At 37.3% G+C, this 23,870-nt stretch overlaps 1 protein-coding gene across 1 annotated transcript in view; it reads right to left on the bottom strand.

Annotated features, from left to right (window-relative positions):
* Positions 1–7,335: 7,335 nt before the first annotated feature.
* LOC106095560 (allatostatin) overlaps positions 7,336–23,870 on the bottom strand; it is a 35,607-nt gene continuing 19,072 nt past the window's right edge. Inside the window, exons 2-4 of the mRNA XM_059365037.1 lie at positions 8,438–8,554; positions 8,241–8,371; positions 7,336–8,169 (exon numbers count right to left, since the gene is read on the bottom strand). Coding sequence (XP_059221020.1) covers positions 8,058–8,169; positions 8,241–8,371; positions 8,438–8,545 — 351 coding nt within the window. The 5' untranslated portion in view covers positions 8,546–8,554 and the 3' untranslated portion in view covers positions 7,336–8,057. The remainder of the gene's footprint in view (positions 8,170–8,240; positions 8,372–8,437; positions 8,555–23,870) is intronic.

The raw sequence follows: 23,870 nt of genomic DNA, 5'->3' as shown, positions 1-23,870 counted from the left end.
ATATATATACATATATATGTATATATATACATATACAGTAAACGATTTTCAATTTAGAAAAAAAAAATATATATATATATATACATATATATATATATATATATATATATATATATGTATATAGACCGATCTCTCGATTTAAGGTATTGGGCCCATAAAAGGCGGTTTTGCAGAAATTTTGGATTTTGGACAGTGAGTTGTGTTAGGTCCTTCGACGTTTTTTTTTCAATTTGTCCAGGATAGGTCTAGATTTGGATATAGCTGCCTTATAGACAGTTCTCTCAATATAAATTCTTAGACCCATAAAACCCCTCGATATACGTCGTGAAGTTGGGCAAGAAGATGGCTCGGATCGTAGGGAGAGATTCATATTTTAGATTAAGACGGTTTTGTTTTGTTTTCTAAATTGAAAATCGTTTACTGTAGATGTATATATATACATATATATATATATATATATATATATATATATATATATACATATATATATATATATATATATATATATATATATATATATATATATATATATATATATATATATATATATATATATACATATATATATATATATATGTATATATATACATCTACAGTAAACGATTTTCAATTTAGAAAACAAAACAAAACCGTCTTAATCTAAAATATGAATCTCTCCCTACGATCCGAGCCATCTTCTTGCCCAACTTCACGATATATATATATATATATATATATATATATATATATATATTTGGATTCATATTTTATATATATATATATATATATATATATATATATATATATATATATATATATATATATATATATATATATATATATATATATATATATATATATATATATATATATATATATATATATATATATATATATATATATATATATATATATATATATATATATATATATATATATATATATATATATATATATATATATATATATATATATATACATATTACGATGTGTTACCATGTCATCACTCAGATAAGACGGTTACCGCAGAATTAAATGTACGGGGCGAACCGAAAAGTTTGCACAATCAGGGGCTGTTCCGCTGTTCCGTATGCACGGATACGAATGCCAATACGATGGCTTCGTGCAATAGGGTTCGCAGCGGATGAGCCAAAAGAAATCTCCAACGGTGGTGCTCGCAGATTTTCAGAGGATTCAGCTTGAACCAAGCCCGAATTAGATGGTCTCTGGCAGCCCCAGCAAAAGGTACCGATGTGATGTCCCAATCCGCTATCCATCCAAAAATCACCAGCGTATAATTATTGAACAGTCTGCAGAATTTAATACGACTTCGAGCGTGATTTTGAGAGACACAGTTTCGCGAAGTTCAATGTGAAGTACGCTGTTGGATAAGGGCATCCCCGAAAAGATCGTGACGCTAACTAGGGTGCTGTATAGGAATGCAGAAATTTCAGTCCGTTTCAATGGAAATGGAGCCGTCCTTTTGGGAACGATAAAGGAGTGAAACAGGGGTGAATTTATCGCCGACGCATTTTTTTTACTAGATTCCGTCTTAGAAGCGACAAACTAAAATAAAAACATGACCAAAGAAGACCTCAGGATAAACATAGCTAAATAAAAAATAAAAAAACAAATCTCTTTGTTGACTACAAAACCGCTTTCGATACCCTAATACTTTCAAACATATTTCAAGCCATGTCTGAGTTTGGTATCCCATTACATTCACAATAATGTAACAAGTAAAAGCGTGCTAATCTTATATACCCTCCACCATGGATCGCATTTGTCGAGTTATTTTCCCGGCATCTCTTCTTAGGCAAAAAAGGATATAAGAAAAGATTTGCTCTGCTATTAGAGCGAAATCATGATATGGTCCGGTTTGGACCACAATTAAATTATATGTTGGAGACCTGTGTAAATTGTCTACCAATTCGAATAAGAATTGCGCCCTTTGGGGGCTCAAGAAGTAAAATAGAGAGATCGATTTATATGGGAGCTGTATCGGGCTATAGACCGATTCAGACCATAATAAACACGTACGTTGATGGTCATGAGAGGATCCGTCGTACAACATTTCAGGCAAATCGGATAATAATTGCGACCTCTAGAGGCTCAAGAAGTCAAGATCCCAGATCGGTTTATATGGCAGCTACATCAGGTTAGGAACCGATTTGAACCTTATTTAACACAGTTGTTGAAAGTAAGAATAAAATACGTCATGCAAAATTTCTCAAGAAGTCAAGTCCCCAGATCGGTTTACATGACAGCTATATCAGGTTATGAACCTATTTGAAACATACTTGGCACAGTTGTTGTATATTATAACAAAATACTTCGTGCAAAAATTCATTCAAATCGGATAAGAATTGCGCCCTCTAGAAGCTCAAGAAGTCAAGACCCAAGATCGGTTTATATGGCAGCTATATCAGGTCATGGACCGATATAGCCCATTTACAATACCAACTGACCTACACTAATAAGAAGTATTTGTGCAAAATTTCAAGCGGATAGCTTTACTCCTTCGGAAGTTAGCGTGCTTTCGACAGACAGACGAACGGACGGACATGGCTATATATATACTTTATGGGGTCTCAGACGAATATTTCGAGTAGTTACAAACAGAATGACGAAATTAGTATGCCCCCCATCCTATGGTGGAGGGTATAAAAACGGTTCTGTGATAAAAGTAGCTTAAGTTCAATTGTGATTTAATTGTTTTTATACTCTACACCATTACTGTGGTACAGGGTATTATAACTTAGTGAATTAATTTGTAACACCCAGAAGGAAGAGAGATAGAGGGAAGAGAGATCGACTCAGATTGACTTTTTGATTCGATTTAGCTATGTCCATCTGTCTGTCAGTCTGTCCGTCTGACCATGTTAATTTGTGTACAAACCACAGGTCGCAATTTTCATCCGATCGTCTTAAAATTTGGTATGGGCATGTTTTTCGGCCTAGAGAAGAAGCTTATTGAAATTGGAAAAAGCGGTTCAGATTTGAATATAGCTCCCATATATATATATTCGTTCGATTTGCAGGAAGGATTTTTTAACGACTCTCGATATTACTGGTGAATTTCATGGAAATCGGTTCAGATTTAGATATAGCTCTCATATATATCACCCGATTTCCACTCCTAGAGCCACTGCAAGCCCATTTATTGACCAATCTTTCCAAAATCTTGTACAACGCTTTCCTCGACAACTCCTACAATGTCTGTAAAATTTGCTCAAAATCGGGTCAGATTTAGACATAGCTCCCATATATATGTTCATCCGATTTGCAGTAATATTGTAATCAATACAATAATTTTGTAATTATTAATAAAAACCTCAAATTTAAATTTAATAAGTTTTTCGCCTTCACATCAAATGAGGCACTTTGACCAGCCAGGCAAAATATGTGCAAAAAAAGATTTGCTCTTTCTAGTGATATGTCAAAAAAATATATATCATTCTAGATGACAAAATTCAACTCGGAAATAACAATTGATTTTTAAAATCGTAAAAAAGCTTGAACCGTATTAGGATAATTAAAATATTAACTCATCCTTGACATGTACAACAAGACGTCGATGTAAATAATTACATAAATAAACAAATATATATATATACGACTAGCTGGACCGGGCCCGCTCCACTGAGCCTTATATTACTTTATATGGAACAAAATTATCCTTTGAATATTAACTTTCGACAATTAGAGAGCCTTAAGTGAAATACCATGCTATAAAAATAGTACATGTATATCGCTTGACTAAGAGTATGACAATATAATCGCCTTTACTTGAATCCGATATGATTTTGATTGGTCTATGAATTCGCAAGGAGGGCTAAGGGTCATTAAAGTTTGGATGTTAGATGTACTCCATTCTTAAAAGACTTTATTTGAGTCGAACATTCTTGGTGGGCTAAAGGGTGGTGTGGACCCCCTGAAACGTGGTCCCGAAAGTGGGTATGAATTTCGTGCTCTACTTCCAAATATTTTTCATTTGAGTCCTATATTGTTATGATCGGTAAATATGTTTGTCTGTATTAGGGGTGTTTTCGGGGGTAAGGTGGTCCTCCAGATACTTTGACCTGAAAAAATATCAGCATCGTGCTCCACTTTTAAATACCATTCATTTAAACCTCATATTTCTATTGGTTTAAGACGAGTTTATGGGATGTGAAGTTCTCCAAACATTTGGTCCAAAAAAAAAAAATAGTTTTCTGATCTCAAATACCTTTCATTTGAGCCACATATTGCCATGGCCGCTAAATTTGTCCTCTTTGGGGGGTGTTTTGGGGAAGGTGTGGTGGCCTAAATACACGGCCAAATTCCTTTATTTGAGCCTCATATTGCTATGGTCAGTAAATAATTGCTGTTTGTTGGGGTGATTTGGAGAAGGGGTAGACCCCCAGAAAATTGGTCCCGAAAGAGTGTATCAATTTCGTGCTCTACTCCCCAATACCTTTTATTTTAACTCCACATTGACATAAAATGCAAATTTTGCCCATGAACATTCCACTAAGGAACAGGGGCAAACTTCTCACATATCAATGAGTGCAGTCCGATTCAAGTTTTTTAAGCTCAATGATAAGGGGCCTCCTTTTTATAGCCGAGTCCGAACGGCGTGCCGCAGTGCGACACCTCTTTTGAGAGAAGTTTTACATGGCATAGTACCTCACAAATGTTGCCAGCATTAGGAGGGGAAAACCACCGTTGAAAATTTTTTCTGATGGTCTCGCCAGGATTCGAACCCAGGCGTCCAGCGTCATAGGCGGATATGCTAACCTCTGCGCTACGGTGACCTCCACTCCACATTGACATGGTCGATAAATATGTCCGGTTTAGGGGTTTGGGGAGTAGGGTGGTCCCCCAAACACTCAGCCTGAAAATATATCAGCATTTATTTGAACTGTATATTGGTATTGGTCTCAAAAATCGATTTTTAATTCGTTTTCTATACTCAAATACCTTTTATTTGAGGTCAGTAAATATGTCCAGTATTGGGTATAGCCCCTAAAAATTATAAATATCGAGCTCCACTGCTTGAAGACCCAAATTGTTATGTTGAGGAAATACATCCTAATGGGGGGTTCTTATGGGGGTGTGACATCCCCTAGACAGTTGGTCCCGAATATTGATATCAGGTTTATGGTTTACTCCCACAGAACTTCCATTTTAACCCCATGTTGCCATGGTCAGTATATAAGTCCTGTGTGCGGGGTGTTTTGGCGAAGGGGTGGACCCCCAGAAGTGCTTGGAGTATTTAAGAGAAAGATTCTTCGTAAAATATATGGACCAGTTTGCGTTAATGGAAAATATTGGTGTGGTATGAATCACGAGCTGTAAGACGACGATAGCATAGTTACACGTATCAAAACACAACGGCTGCATTGGCTAGGTCAGAGTGGATGAAGAAGCTCCAGCAAAGAAGTCTTTTGAAGGCAAACACGGTGGTACACGCAAACCGGGAAGACCAAAAGCCCGATGGAAAGATCAAGTTGTGGGAGACACCTCGAAACTTGGTGTCAGAGAATTTAGAATGAACGCAGAAGATCGAGGTGCTTGGAACGCTATTCTACGTTCGGCTAGTGGGACAAATATTCTGCCATATCCAATTAAAGTAAAAGTAAACTTTAATCCATTTCTATTTTTTATTGAATTAAGGGACTAACATCGTTAATTCCAGTCTGCATATCTATGGGTTTCAAATGCAAAAAAACTTGATTTTAGTATCAATTTCTTTGTGTTAAGGATTCATGCATTTTTTTATACCCTCCACCATAGGATGGGGGTATACTAATTTCGTCATTCTGTTTGTAACACCTCGAAATATGCGTCTGAGACCCCATAAAGTATATATATTCTTGATCGTCATGTCATTTTAAGTCAAACTAGCCGTCCGTCTGTCTGTCGAAAGCACGCTAACTTTCGAAGGAGTAAAGGTAGCCGCTTGAAATTTTGCACAAATATTTTTTTGTTTGTGAAGGTCGGTTGGGATTGTAAATAGGTCAAATCGGTCCACGTTTTGATATAGCTGCCATATAAACCGATCATGGGTCTTGGCTTCTTGAGCCTCTAGAGGGCGTAATTCTCGATCGATTTGACTGACATTTTGCAAGAGGTGTTTTGTTATGACTTCCAATAACTGTGCTAAGCATAGCGCAAATCGGAACATAACCCACATTGGTTTATATGGCAGCTGATATAGCTGCTATCTGGGATCTTGACTTCTTGAGTCTCTGGAGGGCGCAATTCTCATCCGATTTGGCAGAAATTTTGAACGAAGGCTTCTCTCATGACTTTTAACATATCTGTCTAATATCGTCTGAATCGATCAATAGCTTGATACAGCTCCCATATAAACCTATCTCCCGATATTGCTTCTTGAGTCCCTACAAAGCGCAATTCTTATCCGAATGAACTGAAATATTACACAATGACTTATACAATGTTCGGCATTCATTTATGGTCCGAATCGGACTATAACTTGATATAGCTCCAATAGCACAACAGTTCTTATTCAATATTCTTTGTTTGCCTAAAAAGAGATACCGCGCATAGAACTCGACAAATGCGATCCATGGTGGAGGGTATATAAGATTCGGCCCGGCCGAACTTAGCACGTTTTTCTTGTTTTATTTTATTTTATCTTTGGCTCGAAAGTATAACCGAAATCCTCAAGATAACAACAAAATCTTTAACTTTGAGTTAACTTTTTTTGAGTGTAGGAACTACCTAACACATTCCATGGGAACTGGAATCTGTGTGTATGCCTCTAGCAACATCTAAGCTAGGACTTCAGGATCGGAGTCGAAGAGCAACGAAAGACAGACACTCACAATGAGGGGGTTGTGAACACTCCAAATATATGTGGCCTAATCTAGACTTGAAAAGGTTTATCGCTGGCTAGAACAGGCATCTCAGTCAATGTGGACCGTCTGATTGGTAAACACACTGACATACTGAAGGTTGCAAGTAACGACTTCTGCAAAAGTTGTGAGGACGTCGAGAAAGGAGAGACTATACATCATGCGCTGTGTGTGCTTCCCACACTGGCAGTCAGAAGAAGGGCGCACCTTGTTGGGCCTTTTGGCAACCTTTTTGATGGTTTGGAATATAAAAAAGTGGAAACGCTTAAACTCGGGAAGGCCGATTTTAGATCAAAGGAAAATATTTACTCATCAGTGTTCAAATTTTAGGCACACTAACCAAATTTTTGTTTGCTGGCAAATAATTTTGTTTCCCAAAATCAGGTGATTCGTTGTTTTCCTTTGAGTAGCATTTTGTGTTCGAATTGTGGCAAAATATATATCCAATGTGAGCGTGCTTTAAGCCTTCTCAATTATTATAACAAATTGTATGTAAAAGTTAAAACATTTATTGTGACTTTTTAATGATTACATCGTAATTTTATGGAATGGCTTAATTTATAAAAGATTATCAGTATGTTTCTTTGTGTTGATAACTTTGGTTGAATCTCGTTTATTTTGTACAAATATTTGTGTTTTCTTTACGGAGAAATGTGTGAATTTAAAATATTTTTTTGAATGGCGAAAACCCAGCAAACGGGAATGGTGGTAATGAGATCAGTAATACATATGTATATATATAAAGGGGTATCACACACCATATGCATACCATACTGCATATCAGAATGTATGCGGTTGATATAGATCGCTTGATTACATGTTCGTTGCTTAGATTACAAATAAATAAAATGGTTAAATTTTTTTTTCTGTTTATGATAATTTACATTTCCAACGCGTCTTCAGCCTAGGATTACCTTAAGTACTATACATAAAGATGACTTGGGAATTACAGTGGTGCTTGGACTAAGTATTCTAATTGTGGGGGGTGGAAACGGGCAAAAAATACTATACATTTGGGTACGAGCACATTCAGCGAACATCTTTGAAGCATTTCGGGAGTGCCTGTTTGAGCTGAAGACTAGGGAATTGGCGATTATGGCAAACGTTTTCTTGAAATGTTAATCCTTTTTTGTTTATTTTTGTTGCATGTCTACTTTTCGATTGGTTTGGTTGCAGTGCAGAGTTCACGACAAGTTTCTTGCGATGCGAAACAGTTTACTTCCTAAAGCATGAGATGGGATTGAAATAGCATTGTCGATACCTGACCTGGCGTTTAGTTTCTGGCAGACGATATAGTTCATTCGATGATGGAGAACGCAAATATGCACTAAAAATGCATACAAAATAGAGTATAAGATTTAAAAATTTCAATTGTCGTGAGGTTAGTGCTATACTTACGTAGGCCTGTATTGGGCTATCATCATTTGGAGACGATCTATGGGCAAATTGGGGTACAAATTTTGCTGAACAGGCACATCATAGTAAAGGCTTCGCAAATCTTCAATGTCTGTATCAATGGGATCGACGCTCTGGGACAAAGATGTGATTGTTAATATGCGAATATATTAAGAGTTTCGTTTTTTTTCTTGTTTTACCTGGTTGGAATCAGGTGTGTTTTGTGGCCTTGCATCAGTCATCGACTCTGATGACAATGCGATTGTCGCAAACACTAATAAAGCAAAGCCCATTGAAATGTTCATCATTTTTGAGATCTGAAAAAGAAAGAGAAGGGTATATTTTAACTATGATCTTAGATCATATTTCTATCTGTAAAATTGTTAGCGTAAACCTAATGTCTGTTGTTCTTTACCTTTTCGATAACTAGCGACTACAAAAATGCTATCAATATTCGAAATGTCCGTTTAACCGAACTTTTTTTTATTCGAGGTTAGGTTCTTTGTCTTAAGCCTTGTCATTGTCCAGTTCTTCGCTACATTTCGCTAGGCATTCGGAGCTATGTATGATTCTCAAACCTATATTAGTTTATTTGTTTAACTTATTTGTTATATATTTTCAAACACATGTATTAAATTTGCATTTTACCATCAAGGACCCTTCGTTTGAGTCCCATATTGTCACGGTCGAACTACGTGTCCTTTTGGGGATTATTATGTCGGGTGCCCAAACACTTATCCCTAAATTCGAATAGAGACTAGTGGGTCTGGCTGGACAGTTAAACAGGTCACGTGTGTCGTGTGGTCCCTATTCACAATTGGGACATACATCGTGCACGTTGGCACCAATTCTTGCTCAGTAGGAATTGAGGCGGCAGAATCTGCCGAATCGTATTTGAGGCAGAACTACACTGGTTTTTCGGGGGAGGTCAATTTCTTCTGGTGCAATAGAAGGCGGTCGTTCTCCAAGAACCACATTCACCCGGTGGCTATTCCCACCATCATGATTCGGATGGTCTCTGCGATAACAGTTCAGATGGTTTTGCTTAGATAACATCGCACGGGTAGGATCTTTGTGTCCGGATGGTGGTGGTCCAGGTGAGAACTGAGGAGACAGCCCGTGGCAGTTCGACAGATCTGAATATTTATCCACTGCGTGTCACATAGCTGACGAGACTACACTGGCGCTGCATAACTTACTACAGACCGGCCAATTGTTTTGCGCGTGGTCAACAAGGTTTCTTTATCAGCACCACAAGTGCTGCCGGCAAATGACTTAAGGACCATGTTTTTACTTTTGACTTTATCGCAAATTGCTGTGGCATGTGAGGGGTATTTATAAGAGCTGTAAACCATTGACACCAAGTTTTTTGAGACACTTGATGGTCGGAATTGTCACTCTATCGACCATCACTTTCAGCTCCCTACCCACCCAAGGAGCAAGTTCGTTGAGGTAGACGTGCAACCTATCGCAGATGTCTTCAATTTATGGGGGGCCTGATGCCATGATCGCACAATCGTCCGCATATGATAAGATCCCTATGCCGTCTGGTGGAAGGGGAATGAAGGTAGAGAATAAACAGTGCTTGTGATATCACCTCGCCTTGTTTCACTCTACGGTGTTTCGATTTCTTATCCCTAAACTCCACAAATATCTGGCTACCACACAGATATATCGCGACCTATCGTGTCAGGTATGGCTCGAGGGACGTATTGATGATGTCCTTTCGATGTGCTACGAGGATTGTCTTATCAAATGGCCACGGCAAATGTGTGCGGTGATGGCACCCAAAGCAGTTGTTGTGCTATGCAGTCTTCGAAATCCATGCAGATGCTCGGAGAATGGAAATTCTCCTACGAGGCTCGGGAGGAGTAATGCCCCAAGCGTCTTTGCCTCAAGCGTCCCCCAAACTCGGGTCCTTTAAAGGCTTCAGTAGCGGGATCACTCGCCCATTTTCCAGACATCGGGAATTATAAGAGTGTTCAAAGACAGGTTGAGGACAGAGGACAGTAAGGTACAGATAGATACAGATTCCTCGGCATCAGTATAGAGATTGTGTCGGGGCCTAACGCCTTGGATGACTTGTCGCCACGGATGACATTCATAACTTCGATCACGGTAAATTATGATGGCTGTCCCTTAGCTCGCAGACCACGGATACGACGAATGGGTCTCCTCCTAGTCCTGTCACTCTCGGGATGCACATTAATTGACGGCTAAACAACCTGGCGCACCTCTTCGTATCAGTCACAATCACAGTCACATTGCCAAAAGTGACTGAGGTCCTATCGTTCCGTCTACCGGGGTTTGAGAGTGACTTAACAGTAGATCACAGCTTTCCCCAAGTGTCCCAGCCTCCAAGTCCACCTATGTTCGTTGACTACCCTGTTATTTTTCAGATTCAGCTCGCTGATTCTCATATCAGTGGGGTCCGTGCAACTAGGATTCGTTGCACGCTCGTCTGCGAGTATCACTGCCTGCGCCGGGAAATTAGGCCGCACTTGGGGTATTCGACCAGCTGTTATAAAGTGAGCGGCTGATGCGTTAATGATGTCTCGGAATTTCCTCACGACAACTAGCAAATTTGAGGGGAGTGTCAGTTCACTGAAGCGGCGAATGGTGTACTCTCTGAAGCCGGCCTTCTTTTGGTTGATAAATGTCTGGCGCTCAGAGGCTATGAAGTTGGGCGGTCCGATGCCTAAAAAATTACGGCTTGACAAGTTACGTCACTCAAAAGATCAAGGGATGTAATGGAAAACCAGCCGAGCTGCTGCATCTCCTCGTAAAACGTGAATCTGATCTGCCAAAACTATGCCCCGCTGGTCGTTATGAAACGCGATAAGCATTTAAGTTTCCTAAAACCAGACGATTATGGCCAGACAGTATCCCACTTGTGTCGGGCTTGTAAGCCTGGCCATTAACTGGTTCACAACTACCAACCGGCGGTATGTACGGCAGTACGGAGATGGAGCTATGCAATGGTATTTGACAGCAGTGTCGATTGGCCTAAAACATCAAACTGCTCCAATATTTTGAAGTGTTGCAAACGCGATTGGCAAAACTATATGCGACACACATACAAATGTATATTTTAACGACAATTTACTTACACCCCTCTTTTCTATGTAAGAATCACATTTTACTGACTGTACATGTACACAATTTATGTATGTATTTTCTATGTGGTTTAAAAAACAACAATGTTGCAAAACAAATTATTGTAGTTACGAGCAAACTGTGCTTCATTTTAGGGATTTTTAAAATATGCTTATAACCGCTGTGATATTTCTATGCACAAAACAGTTTGTGACGCACTAATGGCTGGATAGCATGCAACAGGTAAAATCTCATTATCGAGACTTTTTGCCAAGTGCATCTGTCGATATTTGTCGTTTACGTGCTAGATACCAGTCATATTACTGTAGCCATCATCGACGTCATAGCAATAATTTAGTTCTGGGATTTTGGGATTAAAATTACATTATCCATGTTAAGCGTTTAGGATACAAAGTAACATTTAACGATAGACGATTATGATGTGCAATGTGCACAGGGATTTGAAAACAAACACACGTGTGTTTGTCAAGACCTGGTACTACTCCTTCTGGCTGTGTGAAAAGTCCTTTATCACAGAATAATTACTAGAAAATGACAGGCCATCGTGCAAGGAGCAGACTTGATTTGAATATAAAACCGCTATTACCTTTCACACAGTCAGTCAACGGTGAAGAGTTGTCGCAAAGTCCTTATTCAGCATTATAATAAGGAGCAAAATGCTATTTATTTTATGTTTTTTCAAGCCAAAGTTATTTAAATTTCAACGATATTTCGCATTAGTTGATCATTTTTAATCCGGACCGATTAAAATGAGAAGGAACAAGTAAAAGCGTGCCAAGTTCGGCCGGGCCGAATCATATACACCCTCCACCATGGATCGCATTTGTAGAGTTCTTTTCCCGGCATCTCTTCTTAGGCAAAAAAAAAAAGAAAGGATAAAAGAAAAGATTTGCTCTGCTATTAGAGCTATATCAAGATATGGTCCGGCTCGGACCAAATTAAATTATATGTTGGAGACCTGTGTAAAATGTCTGCCAATTCGAATAAGAATTGCGCCCTTTGGGGGCTCAAGAAGTAAAATAGAGAGATCGATTTATATGGGAGCTGCATTAGGCTACAGACCGACTCAGACCACAATGTACGTATGTTCATGGTCATGAGAGCATCCATCGTACAACATTTCAGGCAAATCGGATAATAATTGCGACCTCTAGAGGCTCAAGAATTCAAGATCCCACATCGGTCTATATGGCAGCTACATCAGGTTATGAACCAATTTGAACCATACTTGGTACAGTTATTGGATATCATAACAAAATACTTCGTGCAAAAAGCCAAATCGGATAAGAATTGCGCCCTCTAGTGGCTCAAGAAGACAAGATTCAAGATCGGTTTATATGGCAGCTATATCAGGTTATTGACCGATTTGAACCTAACTTAGCACAGTTGTTGGAAGTCATAGCGAAACATGTCGTGTAAAATTTCATTCCAATCGGAAAAGAATTGGGCCCTCTAGAGGCTCAAGAAGTCAAGACCCAAGATCGGTGTATATGGCAGCTATATCAAGACAGGGACCGATATAGCCCATTTACAACACCAACCGACCTACGCTTATAAGAAGTATTTGTGCAAAGTTTTAAGCGGCTGGCTTCGAAGGTTCGCGTGCTTTCGACAGACAGACAGACGGACGGACATGGCTAGATCGACATAAAATGTCACGACGATCAAGAATATATACACTTTATGGGGTCTCAGACGAATATTTCGAGTAGTTACAAACATAACGACGAAATTAGTATACCCCCATCCTATGGTGGAGGGTATTAAAATTAGATATTCGGCTGTTTTAGTTATACACACCAAAAATGACTAATTGGAATGGTACCTCCGTACCAATGTAGCAGAAAGTACGAAGCGGTCAGGGGATGGGAGCGGAATTTCCGCATACGCTTTTGTATAGAATGACATTTCATTTCAAGATATTTCAAATAACTTTTTTTCAAATAGTATGTTTTACAATTGGCTTCATTGAATTTCAACCAAATCATACGTAATCAAAAAATTAAAATTTTATTACGATTTTACTCGCTCACGTATGCACTCATTCGGCTCGAGGTTTTATTATTTCAGAATAATAGTGGATAAACCAATTAACCCATAGTTTCTCAGCTAACAACATGCGCTCTCCCGGAATTCAATTGCTGCCTTTTTTAAGTGCAAATTGAGAGATGCATATATATGAGAGCTGGAGGCCACCGTAGGGCAGAGGCAAGTCCGTCTATGACGCTGAGCGTCTGGTTTCGAGTCTTGGCTAGAACATCAGAAAAAATTTTGTACTCGTAGTTTGCCCCTCCTAATGCTGGCGATATTTGTGAGGTACTGCTGCACGCCGTTCGGACTCGGCTTTAAGAAGGAGCTCCATTATCATAGAGCTTTAACTTGAATCAGACGTCTCTTTATGAGTTGAGTGGGATGGTGACGTTGTTTGATTCTGTGAGGTGAGAGGATATTGTTCGACGAGGCATAAAAGCGAACGTATTTGGTTGAAGTTTTTTTGGCTAATTAAGGAGTTAAAGCGCACATATGTTGACAAAAGAACAAATGAAAGAAATTAACATAAATTTTTTAAAGATTTTATTTGTGTGCCACTGAACTCCACTGATTTGTTCGTAGAGTTAGATATAGATATTTTCTAAATGCCTTAATACTATATATACATTTACATAATTTTAATGGACGTCGGCAAAGATTGGTTATAAAACAATCCGTTTCGAATTTCAAGTAAATATGTTCAAATTCTAAAAACTACGGCTGTATAAGTCCAAATATATCTTATATATAAAAATCAATTTGTGTTTGTTTGTAGGTTTGTTTGTTTCTTTGTTTGTATGTTTGTGTGTTCCTTATAGACTCAGAAACGGCTGAACCGATTTTCTTGAAATTTTCACAGATGGTGCATAATGACCCCGTGGTGAAAAAAGGGTACTACAATTTTTGATATCTGAAAGGGGGGACCCTTTCCCTAATTTTCAGAAACGCCAGATCCCGGGGATGGGTGTTGCGATTTAAGCGAAATTTTGTGTGCTCTCATATAGTACCCTAAAAATAAAAATTTGGTATTTAAATTTCGGATGGGGTACCTAGGGGTGCTGCCCTACTCTAAAACCTACCAAACATATATTCAAACCAGTCACGACAGTATGGGGCTCAAATGAAAGGTACAATATTTAGGATTAGAAAGCGTATCTGATATCAAATTGTCGGACCAAGTGCCAAAACACCCCTAAATCAGACTTATTTACCGACCATGGCAATATGGGACTCAAATGAAAGGTATTTGCGAGTAGAATATGATTCTAATATCCAAATGTGAGACCATGTTTCTTGGGGGCCACCCCTTTTCCAAAACACCCCCCAAACAGGACTTATTTACTGACCATGGGAATATGGGGCTTAAATAAAAGGTATTTGAATGTAGAATACGAATCTTATATCCAAATATGGGACCAAGTGTTTGGGGGGCCGCCTCTGACCAAAGGGCACAAATTTACGACCATAGCAATATGGGGCTCAAATGAAAGATGTTTGGGAGTAAAGCACGAATTTGATATCAATATTCGGGAAAAGTGTCTATGGGGCCACCTCACCCCCACAACACCACCCAAATATTAAATATTTTCTAACTATTGCAATATGAGGCTCAAATAAAAGGGTTTTTAAAGAGGAACACGAATCCGATATATATTTTCAAGGCCAACTCACTGAGTGGCCGCCCATCCCCCAAAACACCCCCAAGCCGGTCATGTTTGCCGACTATGGAAATATGGGGCTCAAATTAAAGGTATGTGGGAGTAGACCATGTATCTGATATCAACATTAGGGGCCAACTGTCTAGCCCCCAAATAGGACATATTTGCCCACCAAGACAATTTGGGTCGTAAAGAGAGTGGAACTAAATATTCATAGTTTTTAGGGCCAATACCCCAAACCGGACATATTTGCTGACTTTTGCAATAAGGAGTTTAAATGAGATTAGAAAACGAATTTGGTATCCAATTTTGAGGGCAATGGCAATATGGGGTTCAAATAAATGATATATAGATATATGAGAATAGAGCACGTTGCTGATATATTTTCCGGGCTTAGTGTTTGGGGGACCACCTCAATCCCCAATACACCCCAAAATCGGGCATATTTACCGACTATGTCAATGTGGAGCTTAAATGAAAGGTATTTGGGGGTAGAGCACGAATTGATACCCATTTTCGGGACCAATTTCCTGGGAGTCTACCCCTTTCCCAAAATACCCCACAAACAACAATTTTTTAGTGACCATCGCAATATGGGGCTCAAATGAAGGTATTTGGGAGTAGTATACGAATTTGATATCCAAATGTAGGACCATCTATTTAGGGCATTAGCCCTTTCCCAAAACACCCCGAAAGGGAAAAAATTTTTCGACCATGCCAATATGTGGCTCAAATGAAAGATATTTGAGATTAAAAAACGAATTTGATAACCTATTTTGCGGCCATATGTTAGGTGGGACGCCTCATCCCGTAAACTCCTCTTAAGCCAATGGCAATATGGGGTTTAAATTAATGGTATTTGAGAGAATAGCACCAGTAATTTTAAGAGCCATAAAAAAACATTTAAATTTTGTGTCTAAAGAGTTTGTAATGACAAAATTTCTTAGACATCATTTCAATGAAATATTCTCGCAAATTTCAAAAAAAATTAATTTTTTAAAGACAAAATTACACATGTTTTTCTTTGGAGACATCTTTAATAAAAAATTTTTCTAAATAAAAATAATGTCGCCCAGGAAGATATGGACCTGGGCGACATTACAATCGATTTATGGAAGGTTAAGTTTGATGATTATTTCGTGGCGCAGAGGTTAGCATGTCCGTCTATGACCCCGAACGTCTGGGTTCAAATCCCAGCGGGAACATGAGAAAACTTGTCAGCGGTGGTTATCCCCTTACTAATTCTGGCTACATTTGTGAATTTATTTTTCATGTAAAAAGAAACTATGCTGCACGCCGTTCGGAATCGGCATAAAAAAGAAGGTCCCTTATCATAAAGCTTAAAATTGCAATCATTGATATGAGAAAAATATCCATTATTCCTTCATGGAATGTCCATGGGAAATTTTGTAAGTTTGATGGGGTGAGTTTCGAAGGCCACCATAATATCGCAGAGGCCGAAGATAATATCGGAAAAATGGTACCTCATTAATAACATCCCCAAACTTATATTAATAATGTAGAATTAATACTTAAGGTTAGTGGAATGATTGCTTGATTTGGATTATTTGACATTAAATCTGTCAAATAAACCTATTTCAAATCTTCATAAAGTTGTGTGAATACGGCCGTAAGTGTTTATTATGTTTACATATGTATGTTTCTTTATCGTAAATTAAAGCATTCTTGGTTGTACTCACTGCCAAAAAATGTATGAAAATTTTTCACATTTTTTTTTAGGGGAGAAAAAGGATAGGGAACTATTCAATGTGAAAAGTTTTCATTTTCAAGTTGATTGCCTGTTAGGACGAAGATCATTAAATTTTACAATTTTTAATGATCGGAGATTTTCACTGCAAGTGTTAAGTTTTCGTTCCACTAACGAAAGTGAGTTTCAGAACAACCTCAAATAATTGCGCCCCTAAGGAGCTCTGAATGGATATGACACATTTGCATTCTCCAATGACCTATATCAATAGGAGGTATCTTTGCAAAATTTCAAAAGGCTAGTTTTAATCGTGATTTTGGCAGATAGCTAGAATATGACGACGATCAAAAATATATATGTTTTATAGGGTCGCAGATCACAATTACAAGGTGTTGCACACGGAATGGCTAGATTAAAATAACCCCCATCCTACGGTAGTGTGTACTATAACAACTTCAAATTATGAAAATTTCTTGCAACTTAAAAAAAATACAAAAATACCGACAAGCCTGCTTCAATTGACGCATAGGAAGATAACATTGAAGCATTTATTCGTGAGATACCGTCCAAATATTGGACAGAGTATGCCAAAATAAAAGTAAGCGGATGGACCATTTGAGACGCAGTCACGGTCAACATCTGCACGAAATAATTTTCAAACATTCAATTATATGGACAGTACTATCGATTCAAAAAAGATTTCATGAATTTTATGTGCTTTTATTTTTAACTTTCCTATAGCTCTTAAAAATCACCCTTTATATCGTGATACCACAATACCACAACTTCCGCACTGGTTATCCGATCACGCTACAAAACTCGGCTAAGACCATAGATGAGGCCTTAAGTCCGCCACAATGTATGTCCTTGTTTTTTGCCACAAATAGCGTCTTACTTGCCAAACTCATCTAAGTGTGGCATGTGTATCTTTGCATTCGTATGCTGCTGAGGACAATTTATTTACCATCACGTTGGGCTGATGAAAAAGGAAAATAAATTGCAACAGATATGCTTTGTTTCATAAATTGATGCTCGGACATCAATTGATGCAATCGTTCCAGGCTGTAATCCACTCATCTAGTAATTGAACAAATCATAAGAATTTGTAGGTTATTATATGCATTCAGATACGTTGTTATCCTGTGAGTTACAAAGGATGTCCTTACTGGTACCGTCTCAATGGTAGACTATTAATTTCTGTTGTTGTCGCGCTAGGAACACGAAATTGCCTAAGGACTTGGAAACGTTCTGCATTACATTGTCATAAGCCACTTTGAGTGTTGTTACTCACGTTGACGATGCTTTTAAAAGTGTCTATCAAATATGAAACATGAAACTACTTCATAAGCGAAAACAAAATACGATTTAGATAATTTTCTTCGCAATTCAATGACAACACAACAAGTGACTCAAAAAATACTTTAAGGTTTTTGATTTTGCGTGTGAAAAAAATTTATTTAGGATTTATGCGTTGAACTCCCTCTGTTTTACTCTTGGTGGCATTCGCTAAAAATGGCAATTAATCAAAGTCTCTCCAGACAAGCAGTGCGTACATGTTTATGTGACAGTCTGTCGTCCCAACAGGCTCTTCAAATTTTTAGTTGTGTACGCAAGCAAGTACTAAATGAGTTCAGCTAAAAGGACATCTGTTTTTTTAAGTTTAACAATCTTTAAAAAAACTTTGCAAGAAATTGGAAGTCATAGTCAATGTTTCACAGCAACAATCACGGCTACGTTGCGTCAATGAGCCATTTTAATTCTCAATCGGTATACGTCCTAATGGATCTAATTTTTTGGCACTGGCTATATAATGTCATTTGCGGGGCACGTGGGGAAGATGATGAGATGTTGGAGCATTTTTAATGAAGACACAATAACAGACTGGAAGCAACAACTTAGGGGCCTGGAATGGTGTGTCACGGAATCTAAACTTAGATATTTTTCTCGAGGTTTCTTTTAAGTATTTAGAACGCTTAGCGAGCCAGTCACTAGCTTAGGTGCATGTTCATAGTGTCATGGGGTGGATTAATGTCCGCAACCTCTTTTCGACCTAACCTAATTAGTGTAAATGCCAATCGTATGAAAAGTACCAGAATTTTCGTAATATATTGTTTTTTGAGAGCATTTTTATGCCCACCAACGAACGATCGAAACACATCGAAATATCCATTTCCGACCCTATAAAGTATATATATTCTTGTTCAGCGAAAAAATCTAAGACGATCTAGCATGCCCGTCCGTCTGTCCGCCTGTCTGTTGAAAACACGCTACAGTCTTTAAAAATAGAGATATTGAGCTGAAACTTTGCACAGATTCTTTTTTTGTCCGTAAGTTCGAAGATGGACTATATCGGACTATATCTTGATATAGCCCCCATATAGACCGATCCGCCGATTTAGGTTCTTAGGTCCATAAAAGCCACATTTATTAACCGATTTCGCTGAAATTTGGGATAGTGAGTTGCGTTATGCCATTCGACATCCTTCCTCAATTTGGCCCAGATCGGTCCAGATTTGCTTACATGTTGCAAAACGCTTTCCTCAACGATTGCCACAGTATCGGAGGAGTTTGCTCGAAATCGGTTCAGATTTAGGTATTGCTCCCATATATATTTTCGTCCGATTTTGAGAAATATTGCAAGAAAATGCTCAGTTTTAAATGGATTCTTTCGAAATTTCGCAGGGAGGATTTTCTAATGACTCTTGATATTACTGCTAAATTCCATACAAATCGGCCCAGATTTAGATATAGCTGTTATATATGTACATATATCGACAGATTTTCACCCCAAGAGCTACTGCAAGCGTATTGTTTGACCAATCTTGCCAAAATTCTGCACAACGCTTTCCACGACGACTACCACATTATCTGAGAAGTTTGCTCGAAATCGGTTCAGAATTAGATAAAGCTCCTATATATATTGGGTTGTCCAAAAAGTAATTGCGGATTTTTCATATAGTCGGCGTTGACAAATTTTTTCACAGCTTGTGACTCTGTAATTGCATTCTTTCTTCTGTCAGTTATCAGCTGTTACTTTTAGCTTGCTTTAGAAAAAAAGTGTAAAAAAAGTAAATTTGATTAAAGTTCATTCTAAGATTTATTAAAAATGCATTTACTCTCTTTTAAAAAATCCGCAATTACTTTTTGGGCAACTCAATATGTTCTTCAGATTATTTTTTTTTATTTTGGTATGTTTGTTCGAAGCAATATAAAAACTCACCTAGAGGACGTGGTTGTTTGTTGTTGTTTTTTATGCGACGTGTACACAACAATAACAGCAACAAAAACAATGAATGCGTAATTATGAAAAAAGAGCTGTCCCCAACATAGAGTCTTTTAAACCGGTGTTTCCACCGGTTTATACTGTGAAAAGAACAATACGCCAAAGCAGCCACGCAATGGATTATAAAGACTGGTGATATGACCGGTCATTGTATTAATAGAGACAGCAACGAATGAACATGCGCATCGGTTTTGTGTCTTAATTATAAAATCAATGTTTTTCTGGTTAAACGCTAAATATGAAAGGATAAATTAACTTTCATTATATCGAGAGAATTATAACAAATAAGAGCATGCTATGTTCAGTCAGGCCGATTCTTATATACCTTCCACCATGGATCGCATTGTCCAGTTCTTTGAATGTCTTTTTCAAGTGTATACACTCAAGAAAATTATTCGTTTGTCATAAAGGCAATTTTCGCTTAGTAAACTTCTTTTCTGAAGAACGTTGGATTTTGTTTACCATAAAATTACATGTTTTTTGCAATACATTCTTGCAAGTATTTGTGACAAATATAAAGTTTCTTTACCCTGGCAATACATTTCATTCTTGATATATAGAACATGTTGTTCGGGGTTTCAATAAAGTTTTTTATTTATAAATTAATTTAACGTCAAACGTTTGAAATGGATTGTGCATATTGAAAAGAATGTAAAGTTCAGTTTAATGTTGTTACATAATTCAAACTCAAATTTTTACGAATTAAAAGCAGATCTCAGTTGGCAATTCAAACTCTTTCAGAGTATATTTGGATTTACTTCGATGTTATGATACACACTTTTATAAAAGCCTTAAATTTTTGCACAACACTATTATGGGAGTTGTTGTTGTTTTTGCACATTTTAAACCCTACTTTGGGATGGATATTTCTTTATCGCGTAAATGTTACCAAACAATGTGTGTGACATAGAAATTCTTGTTGTGTTTTCTAGTACCTGTTAGCCATTTGTGTGTCGCTGTAATGGTTTTTGTCATTGGACATACCAGCATACCGAAACTATAAAAATTTTCACTTTCCGAGTTTACACTTCGCACTCGTCCAAACTGTTCAATATGTTGACTGATTTTTGCTGAGTCAAAACAAAAAAGGAAAAAAATGTTGTGTGAGAGAATGTCTCTATACCAATGACGAGAACACAATTACAATTGCAATTACTTGTAAGCCTATGTGTCTATGTGCAAAGAATTTTCGGTTTTACAACAAAAGGAAGGACTTTTAACGTAGATGAAGCTGCTAAAGAGTGTACAATAACAAAGGAAGTTACGTTCAATAATACTACGTTTACGACTACACCAAACCTGCTCATTTCAGTACCATACGGTATTGATAGTAAAGCAACACCGTATGGTACAAAAACAATTCCGGATGGTATGGATAAACCAAAAAAATGATTAGTACCGTTTGGTATTAACCTTATTACCGAACTGGTATTGGTTTTAGCACCAGACCGTTATTGGTTTTAGTACCAAAACGTTATTGATTATTCCATCACCTAATGAACCAAAAAAAAAACCATTGAAAATAATTTTAATCTAATTTTATTTCGATTATTTATATTAATAACTACAAAACAATCTTACACCGTGACCAGCCTCAATTATGAAGACAATATTTTAAGTATAGAGATCAACAACACTTCTGGCGCGATGACAAGAATATAAATGTGAAGCCGTCAATTCAATCCACCCCATTCTAGGGTGGAGAGTATAAAAATGTATCGTAAAACAATGATCGTAATTTACGCATACAATCTCATTTTCATTTTGTGCTCTACTGGTATTTGGTGGTGGTGGCATTTGTAAGCTAATTTTCTTTTAAAGTTACAGTTTTAAATCAAAAATTATTGTTTTTTTGGTTAAAGGTCGCTACGATGTTCGTGGTTCACAGTATTTTACATACCACGATCGAGGAATTGTGCATAAAAGCACATATACATTGAAAATGTATTGATCTGGATTTAACTAAATCCAAAAATAAAATCCAGTCCGTTTACATTTCCTTTTTGGTAATTTAAGTGACATACATATGCGTATCCCACACAACCAAAGACAATTCTTGAAAACATTTGGATATTTTGGTGCTTTTATCGATTTCGCAACCAAGAAATCGGTTATATTTGGCAGCTAAAAATAAAACCAGCAAAATTCGAATTTATTTTTGTATGGTAAAACCTGCCAATATACATAGGATTTACCACTTAAGTAACAGAAAGACCATGAAACCGGGTTTAGTGGTCAATGTAAACGTACTTTAAGCGAGAGTTGATGTAATCGAGTTCTCACGTCAGTAATAACTAACAATCACATTCAAATCATTCCATTCTTCTGCAAGGAACAAACATAGAATAGGTTGGAGCGGTCTTATACAAAAACTGCTTTTTTTTTGGAATCTTCGTACCCACCAACATATTGGATTGCCCAAAAAGTAAATGCGGATTTTCAGGTCGGCCAAATGAAGTTGATGATGACCAAATCAAAGCATTAATCGAATTGGATCGTCAAGTAACTGAGCGTGAGATAGGAGAGAAGTTAAATATACCAAAAACAACCGTTCATTATCACATAAAAAGTCTTGGAGTGGTGAAAAAGCTTGATATTTGGGTACCACATGTATTGAAAGAAATTCATTTAACAATCGATCCGTTTTTAAAACGAATCATAACTGGAGATGAAAAATGGATTGTTTACAACAACGTTAGTCGAAAACGATCATGGTCCAAGCATGGTGAACCAGCTCAAACCACTTCAAAGGCTGATATCCACCAAAAGAAGGTTATGCTGTCTGTTTGGTGGGATTGGAAGGGTGTGGTATATTTTGAGCTGATTCCAAGGGACCAAACGATTAATTCGGATGTTTACTGTCAACAATTGGACAAATTGAATACAGCCATCAAGGAGAAGCGACCAGAATTGGTCAATCGTAAAGGTGTCATATTCCACCAGGACAACGCTAGACCGCACACATCTTTGGTAACTCGCCAAAATCTGAGTGAGCTTGGCTGGGAACTTTTGATGCATCCACCATATAGCCCTGACCTTGCACCATCAGACTACCATTTATTTCGATCTTTGCAGAACTCCTTAAATGGTAAAACTTTCGGCAATGATGAGGCTATAAAATCGCACTTGGTTCAGTTTTTTGCAGATAAAGGCCAGAAGTTCTATGAGCGTAGAATACTAAATTTGCCAGGAAGATGGCGAAAGGTTATCGAACAAAATGGCAATTATATATTTGATTAAAGTTCATTCTAAGTTTTATTAAAAGTGCATTTACTTTCTTTTAAAAAATCCGCAATTACTTTTTAGGCAACCCAATAGCATAGGGTGTATAAATGCACATTAAGTCATTCTGTTTGTAACACAGGTTAAGTGCTTAAACGGTCGAAATCGGACCATATTTAGATATACAGCGGTCAAAAAAAGTATTCATCATTAGCAAAATTGATAATAAATTCACTTATTTTGGGTAATTGAAGAAAATTTAAAGTAAACAAATAATGCAGTTTTATGCAATAGTTTATTTTTCGTAATATGTTTTAAAATAAATTCAAAAAATAAATTTAATTAGCGCAAAAAATGCAATTTTATATAATAACACCAAAAACAGAACAAAAAAAGTATTCATCATTGATGTGCTATCATCAAAGTCAAATTCAAATATTATTTGGGAATCCCCCTTTTCTGTTTTATTTAGTAAAGGAGGCTTTGCCCTTGACAGCAAATATTTAATTTCATTGAAAATATAGTTTTTGTCAAAATGGGTCGTAAGCAAAACGAGGTTTCTGATGAGGTAAAAGTTTTGATAATAAAACACCACAGGAATGGTTTAACTCAAA

Source organism: Stomoxys calcitrans, chromosome 3 (genome assembly GCF_963082655.1).
Source record: "Stomoxys calcitrans chromosome 3, idStoCalc2.1, whole genome shotgun sequence".
NCBI lineage: Eukaryota > Metazoa > Arthropoda > Insecta > Diptera > Muscidae > Stomoxys > Stomoxys calcitrans.
This window is presented reverse-complemented; position numbering and strand designations above follow the sequence as displayed.